The sequence below is a fragment of the Myxocyprinus asiaticus genome, chromosome 20, assembly GCF_019703515.2.
Source record: "Myxocyprinus asiaticus isolate MX2 ecotype Aquarium Trade chromosome 20, UBuf_Myxa_2, whole genome shotgun sequence".
NCBI classification, from domain to species: Eukaryota; Metazoa; Chordata; class Actinopteri; order Cypriniformes; family Catostomidae; genus Myxocyprinus; species Myxocyprinus asiaticus.
In genome coordinates, this window is record NC_059363.1 from 18,853,175 (window position 1) to 18,877,269 (window position 24,095).

A 24,095-nucleotide genomic window follows, 5' to 3' on the forward strand; every position below is an offset into this window, starting at 1 on the left:
GACATAATAATTTTGTATGTCACCCATATGTATGACTAAATGTGTGCAGAGAACACACCTTTTTGTACTGGAACCGGCAGATTTTAGACAGTCACAGTCCGTGCCTATTTTTAAGAATGTGCCTATTTGCCCTGTGTGTGTGTAAGGAAGTGTTTATGTGTCTCTGCAGGTAAAGGTGATGTGTTTGGGGACGTGTTCTGGAAGGAGGTGACACTAGCTCAGGCATGTGCTAACGTGAGAGCATTAACATACTGCGACCTGCACGTGATCAAACGGGATGCACTGCAGAAAGTTCTAGAGTTCTACACGGCCTTCTCCAACCACTTCTCACGAAACCTCCTTCTTACATACAACCTACGCAAACGGGTAAGTGAAAATTGTCTGGCCTTTTCTCTTTCTCTCTTATTACTCTCTTTTAACACTCTCTTTTATTTTCTGCTGTCCCTGTGGCTAATTCTGTTGAAGTCTTTTAAGAAATGATGTGCGCTTTTCAATGGAAGTGGCAGTGGTAACAGTGTTGTGATAATTATCATATATCTTTAAGCAAACAGTGTGTGAGGTATTGTGTGTGTGTTTTGTTAATGCATATGTCATTGCTGAATTGAAGATTTGTGTACTATTCATCTGTTTAAAGGTAGAGAGTAAGAGATCAATACAGCAGCCTTACTATTCAATTGGAGAGAGAGAGAGAATTTCTGAAGTTTTCTGATCAGAAACTGATTACCCTGTGGTTAAAGGAAGACTTCACCCAAAAAGGAAAATTCTGGCATTATTTACTCTCCTTCATGTTATTCCAATCACGAATGCTGTTATTTTTTCCGTCAAACAATCCATGCAGGTCTTTTCAATAAGACTTCATGGCGATTATGCTTCTCAATCTCCAAAAAGGTCAAAAAGCGGCATAAAAATAACAAGTAGTCCATATGACTTGTCGGCTATATTCCAAGTCTTTTGAAGCCATGCAATAGTGTGAGAAGCAGACCGCAATTTAAATTGAATTTCTCAGTGAATTCATGCAAGTCATTATGCAGCTCTCAAATAAAATATAGGGAAGGTTTAACGACATGACGTTTGGTCATGACACATTTGAGAAACAATGACGTTTAATTGTATTGATGTCCAACCTGCCTCATAGGTCCCATACTTGATTTGACAACTGCATAGATTTGATTTGTTATCTAAAAATGACTGAAATTATGGTCTCAGTTAAATTTCCTCAGACAAAGCTATTGCATGGCTTCAGAAGACTTGGTATATCCTGTAGTGCACAAGTCATGTGGAATGTTTGTATTATTCTTTTTTAGTGCTTTTTGGAGCTTGATAGACATGGTCTATATGAACTGTTGTTGTATAGAAAATAGCTGCATGAAAAATTATTTAAAATTTCTCATTTTGTTTTCCATGGAAAAAATACAGTAATAGCATTTGAGTTTTGAGCTATATGACTGTGAGTAAATAATGACACACTTTCAATTTTTGGATGAACTATTCCTTTAAACACCACAAACATTTATAAACTGGCTTTTTAATTGGCCAAAGGTGTGTTAAGGAATTAAAGAAAATGAAGGATTTACTCTTCCTGCCCTTGTCCCCATTGCTTTGTATTTTCAGTTGAATATGTTGTAGTGTTTTTGTTTTATCATATACAGGAAAATCAAATAAAAAAAAATAAAAAACTGTAATACTACATAAAGCAGATCTTAAAGTGTAGCAGTTGTCCTACCCATAAATTCTTTCCCATTTAATAATAGACTAGCTCTCAGTGTTTCTACATGTTGGATCTCGGCCCTGATTGAGTTCTGTGTCTTAGTTGTGGAAATGGGTCTGAGGAGGAAACTAAGAATAGCCCAGCGAGCGTCTGGCTCTTTATTGGCAGGGCGTAAACCATAGTTAAATTTAACCATACCGGTTATATTTAAATGGATGCAACACTTTCATATTGGAGCGACCCTTCCATTTACATGATCTATCTTCTGCATAAATATATGCCACTAAATATTATTTAGCAATCACAGAAACCTACAGTATCGTGCCTACACTTGTTTTGCACTTGTTTTGGACTCTGTTGTGTTTAATGTCACTTTACTGAAAAATGGCTGGTTTTTTGTATTAACAATATGGTTTTGTCAGCCGGGTCTTTTCTCAAACACTACTCTGAAATATTTAAATACAATTGTGATTAAATTAATATGTGGTTGACTCACTGGCTGACACTATTGCCTAGCAGGAGGCTTTAATTAGCTCATGTGTCCAAGAATTAGTCATGATGTTTACCATTTGATTATGACCCAGATAATAAAAACATGTTGTACATGGAAAAATATGTCATAGGAAGACTACATATTTTGTACTTCTGGATACATTTCCTATTCAATGACAGACTTTATACAGTGGTCAAATAGGCCATTTTGGCCTTAGATAAAATAGCACCAATATACAGTAAATGAAAAGTTATGTCAAGTTAATTTTTCTTGTTTTAATAATGTTTCATATTTTTATGTGAAAACAATACTAAGATATTGATTAAGGTTTTAGATTCCACTATCCAAGTGTGGAGGGACATGTGCAGGTAGGATAGTTCACCCAAAAAATTAAAATTATATATTTTTTACTCACCTTCATGGTGTTCCAAACCCGTATGACTTTCTGTCTTCAATGGAACACAAAAGGAGATGTTTTGTAGAATGTTTGCCTCAGTCACCATTCACTTTCATTGAGTAAAACAGGTTTGGAACAACATGAAGGTGAGTAAATAATGACAGAATTTAAATTTTTGGGTGAAATTACCATTGTTAGGGTAACTAGAAAAACACATTTTTGAAAACCAGCAATACTTGATGCTTGAGGTTAAATGTAGTGCACATAGTTTTTACGAAACAGGAAGTATAGTGCAAAGGACCCAAAAGTATTCCCAGTTTTGGTGTCTTTCTATGTAACATCTGATCACTGATTACTGATACTGATACTGTACATCTGCTCCCTGTCGCAGCTGCTGTAGTGCTTAAACTGTTTGTCCAATTTGTTTCTGACTGCATGTGTTTGTTGTTGCCAAGCAGAGGTGGGTAGAGTAGCCAAAAACTGTACTCAAGTAAAAGTACAATTACTTTAAAAAAAAAAATACTCAAGTAGAAGTAAAAGTACTAACATAAATAATTACTTGAGTAAGAGTAAGAAAGTATCCAATTAAAAGAGTACTCAAGTAGTGAGTAAATCATTACTTTCACAAATGACATAATAGACGTTTACTCCCCTATATTCCATTACATAATACACAATGAACATGTATTACAGAATTATTATTATTATTAATGGAAATTCTGTTATCATTCACCATCATGCTGTTCCAAACCCGTATTACTTTCTTTCTTCCATGCAACACAATAAGGAGATATTAGACAGAATGTTTGCCTGAGTTACTATTTACTTTCAGTGAATATGTTTTTTTCCCCTCCATATTTTGAAAGTGAATGGTGACTGAGACTGTCAGTCCCAAACATTCTGTCTAACATATTTTGTGTTCCACAGAATACAAAGCGTCACACTGGTTTGGAACAACATGAGGGTCGGGAAATTATGACAGAGTATTAAATTATGGCTGAGCTATCACTTTAAAGAGATAGTTTACCCAAAAATGAAAATTCTCTCATCATTTACTCACCCTCATGCCATCCCAGATGTGTATGACTTCCTTTCTTCTGCAGAACACAAATTACGATTTTTAAAAGAATATTTTAGCTCTGTAGGCCAAAATTTTGATGCTCCAAAAAGCACATAAAGGCAGCAAAAAAGTAATCCATAAGACTCCAGTGGTTAAATCCATATCTTCTGAAGTGATATGATAGGTGTGGGTGAGAAACAGATCAATATTTGTCATTTTCTGCTAGACAGAAGGGGGCGATATGCAGAGAAGAATGTGAATCACCAAAAACACAAGAAGAAGAATGTGAAAGTGATCTGTTTCTCTGTTTCTCATCCACACCTATCACATCGCTCCTGAAGATACTGATTTAACCACTGGAGCCTTATGGATTACTTTTATGCTGACTTGTGTTATTTTGTTTAGCTTTAAAATGTTGCCACCCATTCACTTGCATTGTATGGACCTACAGAGCTGAGAAATTCTAAAAATTCAGATGAAAGAAAACCATACACATCTGGGATGGCATAAGGGTGAGTAAATGTACTTTATAATTTTTGGGTGAACTATCCCTTTAATGGCTCTTGTCAGATCTGGATGAATTTGTCAATAAGAGAGGTTTGGAAACATTTCTAGTAATTATTACAGTGAAAACATGAAAATGTCCCACAAGGACATTATATATAATGCTGAAGTATAAACCAAAGCAAGATCATTCTTTATTAATGCCTTCTTTCCCTATTTAATAGCTTTTAAAGTGCTGCGTGGATTCTTATTTCAGTGTAGTTACAGTTTTCAGTGTCGTAAGTATTTAGATCATTAGTTCTGAACAGCAGTACCGCCGCTCTCTAAATGCATATACGCAGCCTAGTGCGTAGGGCACCAACTCCGGTCATGGAACACTTGCTGTGTCTGAAACCGCCCCTATCCACTATATAGTGCACTATTTCGGGTGTCTGCCATTTTGTAGGAGTGTCTGAATTCTGAGTGAGCCACTCGTTCCCTACTTTTGTTCACTCATTCTTACACACAATGCACTCTAATTTCAAGTGTACATTTGATGTACACTCAACAACGGTTAATTGCCCACAATCCACCATGGGGAAGACGTAAGAGCTGGGAGTTGTAGTAAATTACTTTTTGACAAATCATTACTTGATTAAAATAACATAACATATAGAGAGACAAAACATACAGATACATTTTAAAATGTACTCTTTATTTTCTAAAATGTGTTTACTCTTTATATGAACACACAGTATATATTAAAAATGACAAACAGAATGAAGATTTATTGTATTAATATATTATTTAATAAGAATAACAAGTAAGGCCCAAGTATTTTAAAATTTCATATGTGATGTTGTTTCTGTGACAGCCCCAGAGCTCCGACACTCGGTGTATACGTCAGCATCTGAATTCACTCATTTCGTTCACTCACTGCTGAGATATAGTGCACTAACTGCCATTCACTATATAGGAAATAGTGAATGAGTGAACGACTGCGGACACAGCCACTCTCTTCGCCATACGATTGCCTCGCATCCGCACATCTCACACGCGTGCGTCCCGCGCACCTCGCTGTGCACGCGCTGAAATGCTGTCTGTTCACGCTTCAGTTGTCGATCACGTGAATGGCAGAGATTTACACTTAACTTGGATGTTTACATGGATTTAGACATTTAATCCGCCTGAAGTAGCTGCGATAGTTTCCAGTACCCCCGCGAGGGCGCGGGGTAAATGCGTAAATACTGCTCATGACATGCGGGACGCGGGACAAAGCGCACTGATATATTGCTCCACTGATTTAAAAATGTACACTTAAAAACTGGTGTCATAAGAGCCCAGTTACATTATCACCCTGAAAATTACCATCTCATTACACAGAAAACCCTGCGTTAGGATTATGTCAAAAGCGTGCTGCCTTAAATTGAAGCTGAGATTTAATCTTGAAATATCAGCTTGTCTTTGTGTTAAATGAAGGCACTGCATGACTAAACTATTCTTTTTTTTCACTGTGCGGAGCGAAGAAAGTGTTTCACTTTGAAGAGCTTGATGCTGCAGCAGTGATTGAGTGACAGTCTGTGACAGCGGCTCAGTGCGCACAGCTGTGTAAACTTCTGCTCTTGTAAAATTCCCATTCAGTAATCTCTCAATAAATTACACATTAATTAAAATTAAACCCAGTAAAGTAATGACAGGAACGCCACCCATTGTACAGAAGTAAAAGTAAAACAATTTCATTAGAAATGTACTTGAGTGAGAGTAAAAATTACCCACTTTTAAACCTACTCTAAAAGTAATTTTTTTCCAAAAAGTTACTCAAGTAAATGTAACAGAGTAAATGTAGTGCATTACTACCCACCTCTGTTGCCAAGGTAACAATGTAAAATCCTCTTCATCTGATCGCTGCTGTGTTAAGAGTCCTGAGTTATTTCTGCTTTGATTAAGGTTACAGTTTATGCATCTGTCATTTTTAAATAACACTCAAACACACCTACACTAATTCCTGCATGCTCATACAACTGTAACAAAGGCAGTTACACCCATGAACACGCATTAAAATGAGTGTGCAGAGCAATGTATTTGTTTGATGCTAAAATTTAACTGCTTTCAAAATCATGACCGGTAAAAGGTCAGGTGTGTATCACAGGTTTGACACACTCATTTACCCAATACACCCCAGCATGACCCTGCATTATGTGTGTGTGTGTGTTTGGCAGGCGTAAGTAAATGACTCGTCGCTGAAGGATCAGATTTTGTGAAGTGGTGATGAGTGTGGTAAACCTGATCTGAGATCAGTGAAATAAAACCAGTCAGTCAGCATGCGGCACACGGCAAAAGAAACACACTCACTACACAATACGCTACATCTCATACAATAGGTAACAGGAAAACGTTTGTAAATCCTTTGGATTTACCTGGATTTCTACATATATTGCTCATAAAATTGGATCTGGAATTGGAACAAAGTCAACAACTTTATATAAAAACAGTCTTCTTAAACCAATAACAAGTAACATTTTATGATTTGGATGTCTCCCTTTTTCTTTAATGACTACATGCACTTGAGCTGGCGTGGACGCCACAAACCTGATGATCCATGTTATCCCAACATGATTTGAGAATGTTACAAAGAGCATTCTGTGTGCTTAAATGGAAGCAAAGAAATGTCAGTTAACAAATGTGCTTATTTTACATGGTGACCAAGAGATACTGCAGAATCTTATGTCTTTCATTTTAAATTTGCGACATAAGTATTTTTTTTTTTTTTTTTTTATCTAATATTTCTATATCACTGTTCAAATAAGCAAATATGCAACACTGGCCACGTTAACTCCTTTGTGCAAAAGGTCAGATTTATTTGCTTCCATTGATGCACACAAGATGCGATTTGGCACATACTCAAATCTTGCTGGAATAACATGGATCATCAGGTTTTGAACAAATTGTGGAGTCCACGCCAGCTCGAATGCATGCTGTCAGTAAAGTGGGGGACATGCCAAATAACACAAAATTACTGATGTTCAGGCACGAAACTTTACATGGTGCAAGCTGATAGTTCTTTGATCTTGTTATCTGTTAGCCAGTCGGCTGGCTCACATGTGATACGTTAATTCAGTTGGCTCGCATGGTGTAAGCTGATGTCCTTTGACATGTAATCGGTTAGTCATCAACATTGTGTACTCTATCTTTGTCTAAAATTTATATTGGTCAGTTTTGCAGCTAAGCTGGAAAAACCCTCCTCCTCCCCAGCACCACTGATCTAGATCTGCTACATGTGGATTGTATGTCAAATTGTGCAGCCGTATGTCCTACATTCTCGATGTCTTGTGTTTTATCTGTTGTGGAGCAGCATGTCCACATGCTTAACTAAGCATACCTGTGTATGTCCTAGCAGTAACAAGTCTTCGTACTTGCTCTGTAGCAGCAGCAGAGTAGCAGATTTAGTCCACCAAGACCAAAATCCTATCAATATGTCATACATTACCAAGTGTTATGATAATAATATAATTTGTAATTATTTTCTTATATTAAATGATAAAAATAAAGTGCACAATAGAAAGATTTGCACTAGTGGAATTTTGCACTTTTTTCTGAAACTGTATGCATAAATCCAGGTAAATCCGCAGGCTTCACATACTTTTACCAGCGACTGTACACACCGAACACGCATCAGCTCATCTCACACTGCACACAAACATCATAAAAAGCCTCAATATTTTTATTGTTTTTAAAATAAAATGATGTACCCTTTGCAAACGCAATTTCAAAACATTCAAGCCTATAAATATCAGTAAGTTGAAGGATCTCAGTGAAATATAACAGGTACACAAACATGCTGATTAAAGTAAACATCCATTTTGGTCTATTAATAGTTCTAATCTATTCAAAACAGTCTGAACATGTACGGATTGTTCCGTTAATTCCTCTGACTAAGAATTGGGCACATACATTTAAATTAGGCAGTGATTAATTACAGGATGTGAAAGCAAGAGGAATGATATGTTATTCATATTAGCTGTAACCACACTGAACTGGTCCACACACACACACATCTTTTCATCTTAATAAAGGATCAGTGAGTATTCGAGTATGGACAAGGTCCAAACAGGGCGAATGTACTAGAACAGAGCAGAGATGTGCTTGAATTTGTACTGAAGAACTTACTTCTCGACTGTTGAAAAGTATGTTCTTTAGGTATGCAGGTGCATAATATACTGGAAATGCATTCATGGACATACTTCATCCGTTATTTTGCCCTCGTCCACTGGTTTCACACTTCAGAATCTCATTGGGTATTGTTCACCTACTGAGTTTTGGATATCCTTTTCATCTGATATACTGCTTTTTGCATACTGTTTAGCAGGGAAGTATGCATATTTGAACACAGAGAAAGAAATTTGAAAAAGTAAAACAGAAAAAAGCTAGTGTGAGTGAGTGTGACAGAGAGAGGAAGAGAGAGTGGCATGCTGTTTTTGAGTGTTAAGGGGTTTCTTTTCTGTTTCATTGTGCACACAGTCTTGCTTTTAGTTTGAATTATGAAACAGTAGATATGTGAGTGCGCTCTCTCTTTCTCTCTCTGTCCTCAACTTCCCCTCTTTTATACTTTTCTACCCCTACATGAAGACCTCCAACATCTCACACACAAACATACAAACACTTTGAGTGGTGGAGTTCGAGTTTCCTTGTTTAATGATGATATATTTCAGGGAAAAATGAAAAAGAAATAAAGGGAGAAAATAATAAAGTAGAGAATGCACAAGAGGTTCGTGTATACAGGAGTGTGAGGGATGCGTGGCAACAGAAGGATTCTAACAATACACCATTAGGCATCTCTGTGTGAACACATAATACCATCCCCCTCACACACACATGCACAAACCTTTCTATAGTGCTTCAGCTTTTGTTATGTAATCCCTCTCTGCAGATCTGTCCTTTTTGTGTCATATATCCTTCAAGGGCAAGCATTTACAAAACAACAGAAACAATGACAGTCCTTTATTTCTGTCTGTCTGAGTGCTGACAGCCTGTAAAATATCCACTCAAATTCCAAAGACAAATGAATGTATAGATATTTTTGGTGGAGTTGTATTTCATGTTTTCAAAATAATATTCTGAATTAAGTTCTATCTACAACATCTGTGGCGGAACATAATTTAACCTCGTCTCTCTGTTTTTAAAAACAGCAACCAAATAATGTGTTTACATTATTGCATTTACAATGTAAGTCTATGGAACGCTTGTACTAGTGGGTTTAAAAGCAGACATGCAGAGCTTGTATTTTTGTTCACTTACATTAATTATTCATTAATATTTGTTATTATTTTATATGTAAATTTGTAACATTTTCCTTTTGAGATGGAGCTACTTTTCAATGTGGATGAACTTTGAATTCACAAAGTAATAATTGTGGGTGCAGTTTACTCAATTTAGTGTTTTATGGATAGTTACGTCCTGGTGTTTGTAACTAGGTTAAAATGGGAAAGGAAGAGACCGGCTGAACAGTCAAAATAATGTTTAAGGAAAACTTAAAAAGACACAAACATAAACACACACGGCAGCTGCGTGTGGCTCTCTCTCTCTCTCTCAAACTGCTGCATCCTGCTCGGCCTTATCCCTCTCCTCAGATAATTAGCCCGATTGGGGGCCGGCCGTGCGCACTTACGGCCCGGCCCCGCCCTCCTCCTCGTCACAGTGTTAAATTGGGATTTTGGAGGTGGGTGAACACTAAGATCTGAGAACTGATGTATAAACATTGCATACGAACAAAATGGCCATTAAAATGTGCGTACTCACACTTTTAGGATGAAATCTGCCCCAAGTTTTACACATGAGGCCCCCTAGCGAATACACCCCTGTGTGATAGTATTTTATACATATATTTGCTAAAAAAAAGAAAAAACATTAGTTTCCTTCTTGGTATCCTTGTGCGTATCATGCGTATGTGACCAGGTTTATATGGTCATTAGTCATGACATGAGTTGAAAGACAGTCACACAGTCTCATGCTAACATGTGTTATGTTTGAAAGTTATGGATATACTTTTGAAATGATAATTTTATATTTTTAAAGTTTATTCTGGTGCTGTACAAAACATACTGTACATCTTTCTTTTGTTTTCACAAACAAAGGTTCAAGTCAAAGTAATTTCATCTCTATTAACTGAAAGCATTCCACAGATGCTGTTGACAAAGCTTAAGTTGTATTTAACCCTTATTATTCTTTTAATTGTCATTTCTGGAGGAGGTGAGAAGCAGGTCGTCTGTTTCATTAATCAGATCCTTCGTTATTTCTTCTGTCTTTTATTCTGGCCTCACAGACAAGCATGAATATCCATGGTAATGCTGTGGATGTGTGGATATCAGATATTATGGCTCAGAAATAGGGGGTGATGCTATAAAGGTGGATTTATTTCCAGATAGTGAACAGCTTGTGTGTTTCCATGTCCAGGGTGGGAATGACTGAATGGAAGGGTAGCAGTTTGGTCATTACTGTCCATCATCTCTCCAGTGCACAGGGAAGCAGGACCCTCAGTGTCATTCAGAAGAGCAATCTACTGAGTCTGTCTATCTGTTTGACTGATCTTTCGCTCATCCCTCATTCTCAGAGGGAGTGACAATGATATATTTCTCTAACACTGCCAAACTTGATGAGTTTTTTTAAGAGTTCAATTACAGAGAAACATTAGATTTAGATGGAAAGTCACAATATGACAAATCTGAGCATATTAAACCCCAAATGAAACACATGAGAACAATTTTGTGTCAGACATCATAGGGAAATGCCTAAATGTGATTGTTTCTCCCACTAGTATACCTCACTTAAAAGGATATTTCACCCAAAAATGACAAATCTGTCATCAATGAAGACTTTCCTCAGTGTAACTTAAAAAGATATGTTAGGCAGAATGTTAAGGACTGACTGCCAACATTACCTTTCATTGTATGGAAAAATAAATATCATCAACATCTTCAAAAATGTCCACGGGGAAAGAAAGTCATATAGGTTTGGAACAACATCATGATGAGTAAATTAAGTACATTTTAAATTTGGAGTGAACTAATATTTAAAATTAGGCCTGTCGATCGATTAAAAGTTTTAATTGGATTAATTACATGATTAATTAATCACAATTAACGAATTAGTATTTAATTAGAAAGGCACCCAAATAAAGGTAATTTAGAATATAATAATTAATCATATAATGATCAGCATTATATATAATAAATATTATAATTAAAATACATTACATCATATGCATAGGTTATATATTTTTTGGCAACAGACAAGTAAATCATTTAGACAATGCAAAAAGTGGCTTTAATGTCAAAATATTGTTTGTTTAATTTTCATATCATTGAACATAACGCTATTATTGGCTTACTTCCCTCTGCTCTGTTTAATTGTTGGTCTATGTACTCAGTGTCAGACAGACACTTTTGAAGCATCTCACTTTGGTTGCTTAGCATCTCACTACTTTTCAGCGCCTCTACTCATAAGCACTATATTTTTTGGAAAATGCGTCAAGTTAAACATAATTTAAGACTTAAGAAAAAAGTGTTTCAAAACCACTGCATTCTGTTGTGCTCCGTCTAGCTGTGTTCGAATGTAAAAAAGTGCGTCTGTGGAAGGCTGTGATGCCTGCTCATTGGTTTGATGAGACCTTATTCATGCTTGCGCCATCTTTGATTTTTAATGGGAATGACGAGGCTGTGAGGGATAGACTTACAGTCTCTTCAATTGGCTGTACTGCAGTTTAAAGAGTTTCTGGATCGTTCCGCAGACAAAACATTGATAAAATATATGTTCAAGAACATTCAGTATACAAAGAAATCCAGACAACATGAGTTGTGGAAAATCAGATGTGATCTAAAGCTTTAAACAGCTTTCCATCGTGCCATTGAAGAGATGGTAAGTCTATCCCTCAAAGCCTCATTGTCATTCCCATTATAAATCAAAGATGGCGCTAGCATGAATTCTATGACTGCCCCCTACTGCATCAAGGATGTACATCAAGCTTGAATTGCTCCTATGGTAGGAACATTCCTTATTGTGGAATGTCGGGGCACGATTAACCGTAAAAAAACTTTTACACATTATTTTCCACATGAAATTAACACCCTAAAGTGTATTTTTTGGTTTTAGAGTCAAGAATGAGAAAATGTGATTTTATGTGTGTGTTTGGGGAACCAGTGTTGGGGAAGCTACTTTGCTACAAGCTACTCATAATATAAACTAGTTAAAAAACAGTCAAGCTACTCTTTTAAAGAAGTATATATAATAATATCACCTGATAGTTATATATTTAATTTGGGTGACATGACATTCCCCTTTATGGAAAATTAACAAAATTTTAGTTCAGTAACCATAGACTAACCAAGGTATTTGTAGTAAAACTAGTAACCACAAAATTAACCATGGGTACTACATGACCGTTATATAGATACTACAGTTTTACTGTAATAAAACCATGGTTAATTGTGTCAAAACCAAGGCTTCCACCAAAAAAGCATGGTTACTACAGTCATGGCTGTTACAATATTACTATAGTAAAACTACGGTTAATTTTCATAAAGGTTTAAAAAAAAAAAAAAAAATTCAACAAATTCAACATGACAGCAGCAATGAACTAAATATTTAACTTCAATAAAGAAGGCACGGTCACTTTAAGGCTGCAAGGGGCTCAAGTGAATTAATGAATAATTTATCTGAACGACATGAACTCCCTAAAACTCCCTAAACCTCACTAAAATTAATGAATTCCTAGCATTTTATTTATTTTAACTGGTTAATTTACATGAACTGTCCAAAAGAACCAATTCACTTAAATGGTTTGGTATTTCCAGCACTACATGAGAAAGTAGTTAATTACTGAAAAAGCTACACTATTGTGAAAATTGCTGAACTACCGTCATGCTACTGAAAAATGTGCAGCATCACTACTGCTCCCCAACACTGTGTCAGTTACACTGGGTACCAGCCAACAGTCCCAACAAGAAAAACAAATAAATAGTGCTTCATTAATTCATTCATATTGAACATCCTAATTAATTTTTTAGTGAAAAAGTAAAATGCAGAAGGTATGAGGAATTGGTTTAGGGATAGGGGTGGGATTGGGGGAGAAAAAATGCCACTATAAAAACAATAGAAGTCCCCAACATGAGCAAACGTGTGTGTGTGTGTGTGTGTGTGTGTGTGTGTGTGTGTATTTCAGGAAAGCCTTATGAATCACACTGATGGGATATACCTCCGTGTAAGTTTATGAATATGTGCATGAGTGAGTATGTGAGATTATAAGTGTTTTGTCATTTGTTGAAACTGAAATTTGTTGTGAATAAGTGTATGTTTTACATGTTTTGAAAGCAATTGTGTGTCTCGTGTCTCAGTAGTGGATGACTTTCAAACCCCCAAAGCTACATCTGAACTTTTCACAAGTACCTTTGGACAGCCTGTTTCTGCACACACAGGAAAGAGAAGAGCTTGTGCATGTTTTTCTGGTCCCAGTAATTTCACAGACAGATTGGTGAGACAGATGCTTGTGCGATCTGTCTTGGTTAATGAATATTCAGTGTATCAATATGAATATTAACATTAAAGATGGAGTCATACTCAGATGCACCATCCAGCTTTTATTGGTGACAGGAACAAACTGTCTCATTATGCAGATATTTATGCATGTGTGTGTGCGGGCGTGTGTGTGTGTGTCTACAGTACACACATTCTGTACATACAGCCTTACACACTTGTTTTTCTATCATGGTGGGGACTCTCCATTGACTTCTATTGTTTTATACTGTATTCTATCCCTTAACCCTCACACAAACCTTTCAGAATTTTTAGATTTTAATTAAAACATAATTATGTTTATTAAGCCATTTTCCAAACTTGTCTCATAGAATGAACGTTACTGTAACATTTTTGCAAACTGACTTTTACGTGCCACATTCTACATTTTGCCGCAATTTCCTGGTGAAATGAACATTAGAGGCTCTACAACATCTGTGCATTTTATTCACTTTCACAAAAATCACGACTACAATGGCTGATTATGACTTTATAAACACACATTTTTCACACTATTACCAGAGACTATTTAGCAGAGATGGGCCAATTCTATTTAAATGAATGGGAGAAATTGAAATGCCCAACCAAGGTGCTCTAAGCACCCAACGGTCAATGGATTTTGTGTAATATGAGAAATAAAAAAAAAAAAGAAGCACACTTTATTATACTAGTGTTGTCATATTTGACTGCTGATTTGAAATATGTCGTTTGAACGTAAGCTTGGCAAGCAGTTTTTAAGATTTCGGTGTTCCCCCATTCAAGTAGATAGGAGCTGCACTGTCATGACTGGAAATAGCTTCCGGAAGCGTTCCAAAGATGGCCGCCAGTAGACTGACTTGCTAGAAAGACTTTGCTATTACTCACACACTGCTTTGTTATGATATAAAAACACTTTTCCTCTAACACATCAATTGAAATTTTTTTAATTTTAACTCTTGTGTTACAGACTCTCCTACATTTAAACACTTGTTCCAGTGTGATTAGCTTGTTCGAGACCTGTCAAGCACGCATGTTGACATGTGAGACTAAAGTGTCATCGAAGCAACACAAAATGTCTTGGTTGCTTCAAAAATTTGCTTTTCGTGTTGCATTTGCGTTTTGGACACTATCGGCTAGGTTTAGATGTGAAGGGTAAGGATGTCAGTTTTGTTTACCTCTCATTTGCTTTTAGGACACTATTGGTTAAATTTAAGTTAACGTTTAGGAGGTAGGGAGGTACGCTTTACTCATTAAAATCTCCATCTAATGTTCACCTTAAAAACCTCATCTGATTACGACACCATTTCATTGCTTTTGGCACTGCCCTCTGGAAATATCACTGGGAAACTGCAGCGAAATGTGTAATAAAGCACGTAATTTTGTTTTGCAAATATCTTGCCACTGTCGCATTTTTCATGAGATTAGGCTGCCATTTTCCCTGTTAAATATTAATCAGACTGACAATTCCTTAACCCTCCCACCAACCTGTCTATACCAATCAGACCCCTCACCTGTGAATGTCATTGAGAGAGACAATGAGATAAACAGATAGACAGACCAAAAAGACAAAAAGTGAAACAAAGAGAGGTTGGCAGAAAGATGGAGGGAGAGCAGAACAGATCTATGAACAGCAGAGTCTGTCTGAGACTCATGTCTTCAAAATCTCTGGCCAAAGTGCAGATGAAAATTGCTCCCTCCAGACAGACACACTGAGATTTGAGTGTTTTTTTGAGTGTTTCCGCCATCCAGGCTGGCAGACACTCTTACATCAGAGAGTTGAGAATCTGCTCAGTAAAAGCCTTCAACTCTGAAATATACATTAACTCTGATAAATAAGTTAGGCACTTAGAACATCTCGCAGGAATCACGAAACTGAACACAGGGTCTCCGGTACAGTGAAATGATTGTAATTATCCTGCTGAGGTCTACAGTATACTGGATATTGCATAATCTTGCAGAGACAGACTGTTGATGGTCGGCATAAAGTCTTGTCCACTTTGTAAAGCATTCTGGCCAAGAACCATCCATTTAGACAGGAAGTGACCAACCATTGTTTGTTTTGTTTTTATTGATGTTTATGTGTGGGTTTATCTGAAATTAATGATGCCACAAAAATAAACCAATGCAAACAAAACTGATTCAAATATTGGGAAAGCAGTTTCCAACAGCAGTTCTATAGGAAACATCTGAAAAATTAGCGGAAAATATGTGTACATTTTGTGAGCTGATTTTCTGTCCGTCCAAAAGTAATAAGTGCCAATTATTTCACAGATATAACTCAGAAAATAAAGCTAAATATACAGTTATGCTTGTGGATATCTAGTTTATTGCTATAGATCTTATTCAGTGTAGTGCTATATTTTAATTTTTGACAGGTATGAAAATGAGGGATGAGGGATTTACAGTCTCTTCATTGGGTTGTACTGTTGTTTAAATTTGTAATGATCATTGAGCTGATGAAACATTATAAATACATCTTTCCAAAAAATGTGTTTCCCTCATCACTGTCACTTGTTTAGTCCTTGTTATGTTAATTAGTTTCACCTGCTCCTCATGTGCTTTCCTCCCTATATATTGTGCCCTCTTCCCTCATGTCTCTGCCAGATTTTTGTGAATTTGTTTCCTTGTCTGTTTCTCAGTTGGTTTGTTTATCTGTTTGTTTATTATTTTACCCTGTTGTGTTATTTTCTCTCCCTTGTGAGAGTTTTGTTGGTACTTTGTTTATTTTTCAATAAAAGCCCTTTTTGTATATTTTCTCTCTGCGTTTGGGTCCTCGCAGTGCATGCCATTGAGGAGACTGTAAGCCTTTCAGTTACAGCCTCATTTTAATTTCTTTCTTTTCTTTTCTTTTTTTTTTTTTTAAATCAAATATAGTGCTACTCTGAATAGGGTCTATTAAGTGCCTCCAATAAAACTTTGAATGTCTTTCAAAGGTTTGATGCCACAAATCTTCAACTTTGGCAAATCCAGTGATTAGTACCTTTTAAACATAAGATTGGAATAAGAAATTAGATTGAAACTGTTGATTTCAGCCAGCACATGCCATTTTTGTGTGCAGTATGCATCAGACAGTCTGTAAACTGAGTGTGCGGTCCATAGGCATGCCTTCTGAGGCTGAGACTATACAGTAGATTGCAAATGTGATGACTAGCAGGGTTTCCAACTTTGGTTACCTGGTTGGAATGGGATTTTGATGGCATGACCAGGACTGCATTAATGCATGGGCGAAATGTTTAAGCCCGGACGTTGTGGTACCTTAATGCGGCCCTTGACATAGCATGCATATTTACCAGTTCTATCTTTAATTTCTTACACCACAACAAGACCTAATCAAAACCAACAAGGCAAATAATATTTGGTGCTCGTTTATGCCAATTAATCTGGCATTCACATTTTCCTGGGTCCAAAAATGGTCTTCGGTGGTGGCTGAGGCACACTGTCACCCATAAACTCATAATAGTTTACAGCAGGGACTGAAAACGGTTCAAGGAACGAAAATGAAAACCGAAAACAAAAGAATTTTTTTGCAGAACGTAAACGAAAACGGGAACAAAGTCATTTTCAATTGTTCCGGAGTGAAAATGTTATTTGTAACGGTTTTTAACAGTTAAATGTTGGTAACTGGTTATAACTGTTATATTCCGTTTTTTCATGAAACCAAACCCCAAAGTGTTCATTACAGTAAATGTTTTGAACAACACCACTTCATGCTGCCTGAAAAAATTTAAAATGTGTTTTGATCCAGAAGGAAACTACTGCATTACACATTTCTTTGTCTAATTGCCCGTTGTGGATGTTGCATTCTGTGAATGAAGACCTTTTTAACAACTATGTAGAATTGATACATATACTGTACATGCACGGCTAATCCAGGTCCAATGAAAACATTATTAGAGGTAAAAAGTAAATTTCACAGTTGTTTACAAGTATTCACTGAATTATTGATTTGATGCTGCTGGGTTTTGACTGAGAAGCAGATGTGTAAATTAAATTATACTTAACTGTTAGTTAGCTGTATGCTTGTTATGATTTCTGTACTGATATATCCATCACACAAGAACAAATTTAATTGCTTATTTTTGCTTATTTTGATGGGGTAAGTGGCTTATTTTGGGCTTGTTTTTCCAGACCAAGTTGCTTGTTTCTCTTGCGAGATCTGCCATCACTGCAACTGGTATTTTAAAAAATAACTATTGTTCTTCCACTGTTTAATTTGTTATTATAATAACAGGGTCTTAACCACAATGGATTGCTCCTCATTACCTTGATTAGGTCAATGTAGCTTAAAAATAAACTATAATATTTGTTATGAAAAAATGAATAGCCTAAACACATTTACATAAAATAAAATAATAATAGGAAAATAAAGTTTAATTGATTCCCCCTAGTATATTTAATAAACAATAACTTTTCTGTCACTGTTACTACAGAATAAACACGATAATTTTAGTAAGGGTGATAATGTGTATTTTAAAAAGCCTTGGACTTGATGTTGATGCACGCATGATGTTCTCTCCTTTTTACGTCATCAGTGTTGTTTAAAATGTCGGGGCTGTCTGCCAGTTTGAGAGGTTTGACTTTTTCCACAGCACTTTAAAGTAGATGATTCGCTGTAGAGAATATGGGGTGGCAGCTGACTTGCTGCCTAATCAGTTAATGGCTTAACCGACATTTTTTGAATGAATGGAAAGGAAATTGGTCTCAGAACAGTTTGAAAGGCACCTTAATTTCATCCTACCACCGTATACAGCCTTCGAAAGCAGCATTTTCCAGTTTTCAGACACGCAATTGTCCCACTCTGCACTAAGATCTCCGGTTATACGATTTTGGAGCACGCTGATGTGTGTTGCGGCGCTAAATTTGCTTTGGCGGCCCACAAATTAAAGTCTCACGCTGATGGAAATATCCTACTTGCAATCTTTGTTGCTATGTTTTATTTATTTTACATTAAATTAAGTTGTCTTGTTATTTGGCACGAGATTTATTTGGGTAGCGTGAGAGCGTGAGACAGAGCCTGAAAGCGTGTCTCACGGCAAATGCTTGAGAGATGGCCACCCTGTGACTAGTGAATTTGGTGTCTACCTATCAGGACGGCTGAAGGCTGCAGAGGTTATTAGATTATTAACACACCAGACTGCAGCAATCCTCTTCAACGTAAGAAGATTGAACAGCATTTCAGTTGGCTGACTGCTGAGGTTGATGAGTCTACATTGGCACATGAATTTGTTGGATTGATCAATGATAATTGTGTGCAAGATCAGATGCTTTGCATCTTCACAGTGTCTATCAGAGAGATGCTGTCAGGGTCTATAACATATGGATGCGGTTTATTGTCTGAAAGCCTGCCAGGTCTGCTTTTACATGTGAAAAGCCTAGGGCTTTGTGTTCAGTTTGTTTGACATTAATATCTACCATTCTCATCAGATAAGTCCATCTTTTTAATATACATGCTTTAACTGTTGCCAGATTGAGTTTGTGTTTAAAGAGACTGTATCCCAAAAGGAGATGTAAGGCAGAATGTTAGCCTCAGCTACCATTCACTTTTTATTGTAATGTATGCAAAAAAGTTGCAATTAGAGTGAATGGTGACTGCGGCTTAACCCTCTGGGGTCTGAGGTTGTTTTGGGCCCTGGAACAGTTTTGACATGCCTTGACATTTGTGCTTTTTTCAGTTGCTTAAAAACATATTAATGGCTAATGTCTGATAACACTGTATTCAGCACAAACTGGGCTACAATAAAATGTGAACAACATGTATGTACGTTTGTATTTTTGAGAAAATAACGTTTATGCGTGGTTCACTGAAATAAGGCCATATAACACATACTAAACATTTGTTCACAAGACTTTTGAGAACTGGATCTTGTAGCCTAGAGTTTTTGCTACAAAAATGATGTGAAAACCATCCTGATCACTCATTCATACAAAACAATATAGTCATTTAACTTTTGTAAGACACTTTTAGTGTTAGAAAGGCCATATGCGAGGAGGCGTGGATGATCATGAATATTGATGATTCACACCTGAGGAGACAAAGACCCCTCCCCTGAGAGAAAATGAATGTGAGGAGACTTAATGATTGAATGTATTGTTTGTAGCTTATTCACAAAATCAAGTTTAAGTTAAAAGAAGTAATCTGACTATAAATTTTCTTTACATAAAGACTTTACTTAAAAACTTTAGACCTACACTACTGTTTAAAAGTTTTAGATCTGTAAGATTTTTTAATGTTTTTAAAAGAAGTCTCTTCTGCTCACTAAGGCTGCATTTATTTGATCCAAAATACAGCAAAAACCGTGATATTGTGAAATTTTTTTACAATTTAAAATAACTTTTCTATTTGAATATATTGTAAAATGCAATTTATTCCTGTGATCAAAGCTGAATTTTCAGCATCATTACCACAGTCTTCAGTGTCACATGATCCTTCAGAAATCATTGTAATATGCTGATTTTCTAATATGGGCATATTTACAGCACATTTTACACATTTACACCCGAACAGATATTTGCAAGCACAAGCTTTGTTGATGATGAGGCAGCATAAACACTAGTTAAATATAATCTAAACATTCATATTATTTTTATATCATATTAAATATCATATTGATATCATACAGCATACAATTTAAATACCTGCTTTAGTCGAAACAACATTTAAATGTAACTAAAACTTGCCTATTAGGACATATTTCAAATTTGAATACTCTGAATCCTGGCTGGCAAGTCTGAAAATAGTCCAATTAGTAAAATATGTACATGTTTATATAAAACAGCATGTCAGCTAATGTAAGTAAAGACTTACTCATCCGAAATTGTATCCTCAGCTGGATCAAGTTGCTCTTCAAAATACAATTGTTCATCAGAGTCCCGCTCTTCTTCTGAGGAAAATGTAAACTCTTCGTCACTATCCAGGACCATCTGTAGAGCTTCCTCACCTGTGTAGCGTGCCATCTTCCAAACACGCAGGAAAGTGAATGAATCTGATGATGAACTTGATGCTTTTTAAGGCATTGTTGGGGGCATTTTCCATTTGCATTGATCGACTCAGCACATTACCGTATGAATAGCGCGCTCTGCTGGTAGGTGTGATCACATTAGCGATAATTAGCTGCGCCAGGAGAAAGTGTACATCGCTTTGTTTCATACAGATTACATTGCAGGAGAATATTTGTTGTAAATTTGAATTGTTTCATTTAAAAGTAGACATTTTAAGCTTTCTTTAGACATGTTTCATGTTTGTGTGATAAGAATTCGCGGAGTTTCAGTTCATTTTTGTGACGTGTTTCAGAAATATGCTCGCGGAGAAAGAGACGGCTGAAAGCGCACCCTGTTTATTTTCTTTACTTTACAAAAGCACAAGGTTTTGTTGTTATTGTGAGTGTACACAAATAAAAGCAGACCCTTTATAGTTTCTAATGATGTCTTACACTTATCTGTATGCCCAAAAATGACGGAGTATTTTAAGTTGTTTCCGCTGTTATAAGGAAAAAATCCAGCAGGACCCCAGAGGGTTAAAGTTATAGTTCACACATAAATGAAAATTCTCTCATGATTTACTCACCCTCCTGGCATCCCAGATGTGTATGACTTTCTTTCTTCTGCAGAACACAAATGAAGATTTTTAGAATAACATTTCAGCTCTGTAGGTCCTCTCAGTGCAAGTGAATGGGTGCCAAAGATTTTAAGCTCCAAAATCCACATAAAGGGAGCATAAAAGTAATCCATATGACTCCACTGGTAAAATCCATGTGTTCAGACAAGATATGATAGGTATGGGTGAGAAACAGATAAATATATGTTTTGTTTTTTTTATCATAAATTCTCCTCCCTGCTCAGTATGCATGAAGAATGTGAATCACCAAAAACAGAAGGAGAAAGTGAAAGTGAAGGAAAAAGGACTTAAATATTGATCTGTTTCTCACCCACACCATTCAAAACGCTTCAGAAGATATAGATTTAACCACCAGAGTCATCTGAAGTACTTTTATGTTGCCCTTACGTGTATTTTGGAGCTTCAAAATTTTGGCACCCATTAATTTGCATTGTAAGGACATACAGAGCTGAGATATTCTTCTAAAACTCTTTGTGTTCAGCAGATAAAAGAAAGTCATACACATCTGGGATGGCATTAGGATGATTAAATGATGAGAGAATTTTCATTTTTGGGTAAACTATCCCTTTAAATTCTGCCTAACATTTCCATTTGTGGTTCAAAGAAGAAAGAAAGTCAAACTAGTTTGGATAACAAGAGGTGAATAAATGATGGCAGTATTTTCATTGTTTGGTTGAACTGTCCCTTTAACTAACCCTGTGTGTCTTTTCAGCTTGTGTTCAGAAAGATCAGTGATGTGAAGCGTGAGGAAGAGGAGAGGTTGAGGAGGAAGAACGAGGCCCCGCTGAATCTTCCCCCTGATCATCCTGTCCGGCGTCTCTTCCAGCGATTCCGCCAGCAGAAAGAAGCCCGTCTCGCTGGGCAGACCAATTCCGATGACCCTGATCTTGAGAAGGGTCAAATCCACCATGAAGTCATCAGCCAGGATGTGATCGCCACCACGAGCATCATCACGGTAACGGAGAGCCCTGCCACACCTATTCCTTCCCGCCCGAGCAAAAAACAAACCCTGGATCCAGTTGACCAGGCGAAGCTCAGTGCTCCTACCCCAAATGCCCCTCGATCATCAGAACCACGTGCACGGGGGTGGGCCAGGTTTAGGGAGAGCATGGCTAAGCCAGAAAACTGGGGAAACGTCCCAAAAGCTGAATCCATGGAGACGCTACCTGATCGGAGCAGCTCGGTCAAGACTTCAGAGCCCAGCAGACTGAAGAAGACGGACTCATGCGACAGCGGCATCACCAAAAGTGACTTGCGGTTAGACGAGGGTGGTGCTCGCACCCCTGTGGACCGCAGCCCGGTCCAGCCTGATGGGAAAGCTCCTCCCATTCCCACGATCCCCACTATTCCTGAACACACACTACACGCCTCGATCATGGAACTCCGCACTGAACTAAAAGAGGAGCTGTTGTCACTCGGTAACCGCATGGTTGCCTTGGAGACCCAGGTCGCTGAGGTGTTGAGGTTGCTAAGTGGCAGAAAGACTCCGACCTCTCCCATGTCACTCTTCCAGATCTCACGGCCGACATCACTAGACTCAGACAAGGAGGACATTTTCCCTTAAGAGAGAGAGAATGAAAGAGGGGGAGAGAGAATGAGTTAGAAATAGTGAGAAAGTGAGAGACAGAGATCATCTTTCCTCTTTAATAGGAATGAATAAAGCAGGGTCCAAAATTAACACCCGCCAAGCGCCACATGTGAGTAACAATTGGCTTTTGTGAGTAAGTGCCAATTGGTGGGAAACTTTATTAGGAACTGCAACATTACATGGTTTAAGAATGACAGTCTCTGGTGTAGGCAACGCAAGCGATTAAAACGAAACGGTTTGAACATCTGTCGCATGTTAACAGCTTCCTCAATAGATGTTTTTTCTCCAGAAATCCATGTGGCTACAAATATGTGGGATATTCCACATTAAGGCACCAAAATATAAATGCAAGGAACAAAATCACAGTGTTTTCTTTGCTTTTTCATGGAAGGCTAAACATCTTTCGTGACTCATGTGTCATCAAACTGTTTCATCATTCGATTTTTTTTTCTCTAGAAATCAATGTGACGACAAATATGTGCAAGATTCATCGCATTAAGCCACCAAAACGAAAATGCTAGGAACAAAATCATAATGTTTTCTTGCGTTTTCATGCAAGGCAAGACATCTGTCATGGCTCGCTTGTCTTCAAAATGTTTTCTCAGTAAAATAAGAAAATCTCCAGAAATCTGTATGCTGACAAATATGTGGAATATTCCTCTTTTCTGCCATTTCTCCTTTAAACCACCAAAACGAAAAATGAACAAAATCACATTTTCTTTGCAATTTTGGGGAAGGCTAAATGGTTATGGTTTTGTGCTCTTATAACAAATATGCAAGGAAAAACAACTAAATAATTTCATGTCAAAAGGACAACATTATATATTTGTAATGAAAAGTAACTCAAAATACAGTTTTATGGTCACTGAAATGAAATAATTATAGGCAGTTTATATTCTTAATTCACCCAATATTGGCAGGTGTGGCAAAAACTTAATTTTGGACCCTGAGAAAAAGTACGACTGAGTGACAGGGGAAGATGAAGATGACATTTCTATGTCACTAAAAAGAATGTACCAACTCTTGACACCTGTGCCAGCAAAAAGCTTGACACACACTCAGAGTTTATGTGCACGTGTGTGTGTGTGTGTGTGTGTGTGTGAGAGAGAGAGAGAGTGAGAATGAGAGAGATGAAGACTGAAAAGGATGTCTTATCCCAAGGCAGAGCATCTGTGCTACCAAAGCAATGGTGTGTTAGTTGTCACAAA

The 24,095-nt window shown here is 37.0% G+C and overlaps 1 protein-coding gene across 1 annotated transcript in view; it reads left to right on the plus strand.

Moving 5' to 3' along the window:
- LOC127410650 (potassium voltage-gated channel subfamily H member 1-like) overlaps nt 1-22,863 on the plus strand; it is an 84,155-nt gene extending 61,292 nt beyond the window's left edge. Inside the window, exons 10-11 of the mRNA XM_051645768.1 lie at nt 170-366; nt 22,012-22,863. Coding sequence (XP_051501728.1) covers nt 170-366; nt 22,012-22,863 — 1,049 coding nt within the window. The remainder of the gene's footprint in view (nt 1-169; nt 367-22,011) is intronic.
- The last annotated feature ends 1,232 nt before the right edge of the window (nt 22,864-24,095 follow it).